General features: G+C 31.7%; 1 protein-coding gene across 3 annotated transcripts; it reads right to left on the bottom strand.

The window, feature by feature from the left end:
• On the bottom strand, nt 1554-4191 carry LOC107622003 (protein ApaG-like). Of its 3 annotated transcripts, none has more exons than XM_016323946.2 (7): nt 4008-4191; nt 3697-3897; nt 3288-3401; nt 2861-2941; nt 2616-2788; nt 2268-2364; nt 1555-1848 (listed from the first exon to the last, which is right to left on the bottom strand). In XM_016323946.2, exons 2-7 carry the CDS (start codon nt 3820-3822, stop codon nt 1726-1728), a joined length of 714 nt encoding a protein of 237 aa, XP_016179432.1. In that variant the 5' UTR covers nt 3823-3897; nt 4008-4191; the 3' UTR covers nt 1555-1725. The 3 variants fall into 3 exon arrangements, with proteins under 3 accessions (XP_016179431.1, XP_016179432.1, XP_020969718.1); XM_021114059.1 differs by having other exon boundaries at nt 3697-3924; nt 4008-4190; XM_016323945.2 differs by having other exon boundaries at nt 1554-1848; nt 3697-4191.

The following is a 4281-nucleotide window of genomic DNA, read 5'->3' as shown; positions in this document are numbered from 1 at the left end:
TTGTTTTTGTAAAATTAACTAATTTTTTAAAAATTATTTTATTTATTTTAAATTTTAGATTCTAAACTTTAAATTTTAAATTTTAAATATTAAATTTCAAACAAAATACTTTCATATACTTTCTCGTTTTAAATTTTTTGTTGTTATCTTTTGCTCCACTTGATGTGTTGAGCTTCTTTCTTTAAAAAAAAAATTATCTCATATTTTCGTAGAGAGATTATTTTATTTTGATTGAAAATTTGTTATTTATTTTTTTTTACGGTATTCCTCATTTCGACAGATTAAGGACTAATCCATCGTAAATCAGAACTCTATTTAAGAATTTGTTACTGGTTAATGGGAACGTTTCTCTTTACAGTATGTCAGTTCACATAAATATAATCTATATTATATATCTATGTACATAAAATTCTGCATATATTTCACACAGATCTATTTTAATTTTCTACAAAGTTTCTTTTTAAATATCATAAATAAAAGACTTAATACACATCTAAAGTATATATCTATTCCTAATCCTTAATAACTTGAATAGAGTCTCTTGCACGCATACTCTACTATCTTAAAAATATTAACCTGAAACAAAAAAATTTATCAGTCTCATGTCCTAACTTTATAAATTTATGTTGAGAGGTAATCTTAATCTCTCACCTCAGGAACACTATCAAGTAAAAGTGAAGAGATCTAATAAACTATCTTACTTTTAATTACTTTATAAGTGGTAGAATAAGTACATTCTAACTAATTCTTTTATATGAACAAACTTTGACGTGGGAGAGATAAGAGACATACCTTTCATCTTTGATGGCAATATAATAATGAAAGCATATAAATATACAGAGAGAAGTTAGTTAATTAAGGTAGGTAGAGAGATAGGGACTAAAAGACTGAGACTGAGAGACAGAGACTAAGAGACAGAGACCGAAATAAATTTTAATATTCTGTTTGGTGCAAAATGAGAGACAGAAATTGAAACAAGAATAAAATTCTAATTTAATTTGCACAAAGGATAAAATTGGAATTAATTAATTGAAATGAAGGTATTTTAGGTATAAAATGTTATTAAAATTTCAGTCTCCGTCTCTAAAAATTTCAGTCCCCTGTGTTCCTACTTTTTGGAAGTACTGAAATACTGAAATTTTAGGGACAGAGACAGAAATTTTAGTGCCAGTCTTTGAGCCAACAAACATAATACTGTGTCTCAGTCTCTGTCCCAGTACCTCAAAACAAACGCTACCTAAGAGTATAGCATAAAGCTATAGAGAAATGAGAATGTTTGTATTCTTTTAAAAAGTTTGCATATAAATCATGGTGACTGGTGAGTGATGACGTGGCATGTATGCATTCACCTTACTTAGAGCCGGTAATATTGCTCTTCACAGGATTCGTGACAAAATCTTATGACTCTCATAAGTCTTATATAAACGTGAACTTGATTGATTAACTTCTCTATATGATGTTAATGGTGATGATGATCACCCCTTGAAGTAAGTTTCTATGTCAATAGATCTATCTTAATATTGGAGTAAAAAAAACTTCACGAATAGTAAGTATTAACACACATGATATTCCTTCAGTTACCTCATCCAAACCCAATTTTGATGCTACATTTGCTGATATTCACAATAAGAAAATTTGATCCTTTATATACAATTATACAAAATACCTTACTTTAATTCCTCAAGAGCTTCTAAATCCAAAATAATCCATCACAAGCTCTCTATTTCAAATAGTATTAACATCATTATCATCATAATCACCAAGCATAGAAAGAGAAAAAGGAGCAACGGCCACTTTAAATGCTCTTGTAAATGCTCTGTCAATATATATCATCTCATAATCACCTTCCTGCATTGTAATAAATACAATGAGATTAGAGTTCAGACACCCAAATTCATGTTATTGGATGTCTATAAATCCATTCATACTTGATGAAAAAAGAATTGAAACCAATCATAAACCTAAATAGATATATGCAACAAATAATGTATCCAAATGATGGAGAATAGCTTCCAAATTTGGGTTAATTGTAATTTTCCTCCCCTATAAAATAAAACAGTTTCAAATTTGATGAGCATTATGTGAAGATTTTAGCTAGAAGTAGTCATGAAATAATGCAACATGCAACTTATGACAAAAACTACAGAAGGCTGTAGAACTTGGCTTGATTTATTTTTTCCCAGAAGCATGATTTGATGATTAATGAATCAGACAAAAGCAACAATATTTAGCTTCATGAATAACAATAAGAGGGAAAAAAAGTATACCATTTTTCCATTTGGTGTTTTTAATGGAAATCCAGAAGTGTATTCAAAACTACTCTTAGGACGTATAGCTGGTTGTTCACCAACCACCCCAAGCCCCCTGTTATCAAGAATGCAAATTACATCAAGTAGTTATATTGAAACTAAATTAATATGAATTTAAATCAGAATACAAAACACATTACACATATATAGAATATAGAACTAATCAGGTATAGCAGAGTCTAATCCAGCCTATAAGGACATGGTCCAATCTTACTAGATCGATTAGTGTTAAATTCACCTCAATTTTTCTACTTAAAGAAGAAAGAAAAGGGAAAGAAAGCATAAAGAAAAGAATAATGTACTGACCAGACATCTTCACTTTTGCCATGAGCATCAGTTATAATCCAATGTCTTCTAAGAAGTTGAACTGGGCGAATTGAGTTATTAGTAATTCTGACTTTATATGCATAGAAGTATAGCCCCTTTGAAGGGTGACTTCTATCCTGTATATATTCACTTCTGACTTGAACCCTGATTCCCTAGAAAAAAAGGGGGGTAGATTAAATGTTGTAGGTTCCCTTCTAATAAAATGAAATGTCATATATCCCTACCAAGGTTGTAGCATCACTGTAACATTTCAAGAGAGAATGTGGGGCAATTTCTATTAGCTCATCTCGGTAGCTAGCTGCATCCTAATCCAAAATTGATTTGAGAAAAAAAAAACGAATGTGTCAATGAGATGAGAGATGAAAGATGATATATGCATTGTTCAGAAACAAAATAACGAACAAGAATGTACTATTCTGAAACAGTGAGACAAGTTCTTCTTGTAGCATATATGATCTAATGCCCAAAGGTGAAAAGTCATATGCAGCTGTATTCATATTAGATTACAATTTAGTCAAATTTATCAAATCATCTAACGTTTTTCAACAATCAACTTTATATGAAGACAACTGCATGTGAATCTTCGCCATGGTAAAAACCATATAACAAATAGACATTAAGAATTAAGATCTCCAAAAGGATCACACACACCTCAAACCTCTCATCAGCAACTGCTTCCTTCAACAATCTCCGCAATCGTAGAACTGGCATATCCTTTTCATAATACTTCAGCGTGTCGCGAATCCTCGCCGCCTCCTCATAATCCTACCACAAGTTTCCAAAATTCAACCAAGTAGGAAGGAAATTCCAAAACCAAACTTACCAACAACAATCAAATTAGTTTAATTTTGATGCAATGTGATCCAATCAGAATATAATCAATATATGATGATAGGATATTGGTATGTTAGTTTTACACTTTAAGTACATGGAAATTAGGTTTTCCATAAGAACAATCGATTTAAACAGTATCTTATAACAAAATCGCTAGTCATTTAGTTGCAGTTACCATTTAACTAATCTGGCGTAAATAGTCGGAACAAATCAATGTAGAACAGACCTCAGATTTTGCAGCTGCTTCCATTTGATGCTTCAAGATAGCATAGTTGTGGCTCGGACAGAAGATGGATCTCCAAACCTTGCCTCCGTTCATCTCCGGCGGCTTCGCACCGCACGCCACGATCATTCCACCGCATTTCCTTCCCTGCCGCCGGTTCCTCCAATTTACCTCTCCAATCCTCCACGTAAATGCTTCCTTGGACTCCGTGAAAATCGCCGGCAACCGCAATTCCATGCAACAACCACCATTGATGCTTAATAACTGCATTTTTCATTCAATTCTGAAAAAAAAATGATAACAATAATCCTTACTCAAACAATTAACAAGATCAAATGCTTAATCCGTTGCTTTTGATTTAGCTCTTGTGCTAGCACGTTTTCCGCGGGTTTTCTCTAATTTTTTTTCCTCTTTCATATTTGGAAGATGTGTGACCGTTTTTAACGGTTTTCGTTCTGCTCAGGTGCCAAAAATTTTGTTGTTTACGGCAAAATTAGACGTTGTCTATATTCTCTCTAGATTTCGGTTTTACTTTATTAAATTGTTTTAGAATATAAAATATATATTAAAATAAATTAATTTATATAT

The sequence above is a fragment of the Arachis ipaensis genome, chromosome B10 (genome assembly GCF_000816755.2).
Source record: "Arachis ipaensis cultivar K30076 chromosome B10, Araip1.1, whole genome shotgun sequence".
Classification (NCBI taxonomy): Eukaryota; Viridiplantae; Streptophyta; class Magnoliopsida; order Fabales; family Fabaceae; genus Arachis; species Arachis ipaensis.
Note: the sequence above shows the minus strand (reverse complement) of the source record. Positions and strands in the feature narration are given on the sequence as shown.

Coding starts and splice junctions, on each gene's coding strand:
- LOC107622003 (XM_016323945.2), bottom strand. CDS start 3,963: ATGCAGTTATTAAGCATCAATGGTGGTTGTTGCATGGAATTGCGGTTG. Junction 2,942..3,287: donor TTGCTGATGAGAGGTTTGAG/GTGTGTGTGATC, acceptor ATTTTGGATTAG/GATGCAGCTAGCTACCGAGA. Junction 2,365..2,615: donor GGCAAAAGTGAAGATGTCTG/GTCAGTACATTA, acceptor TCTTGATAACAG/GGGGCTTGGGGTGGTTGGTG.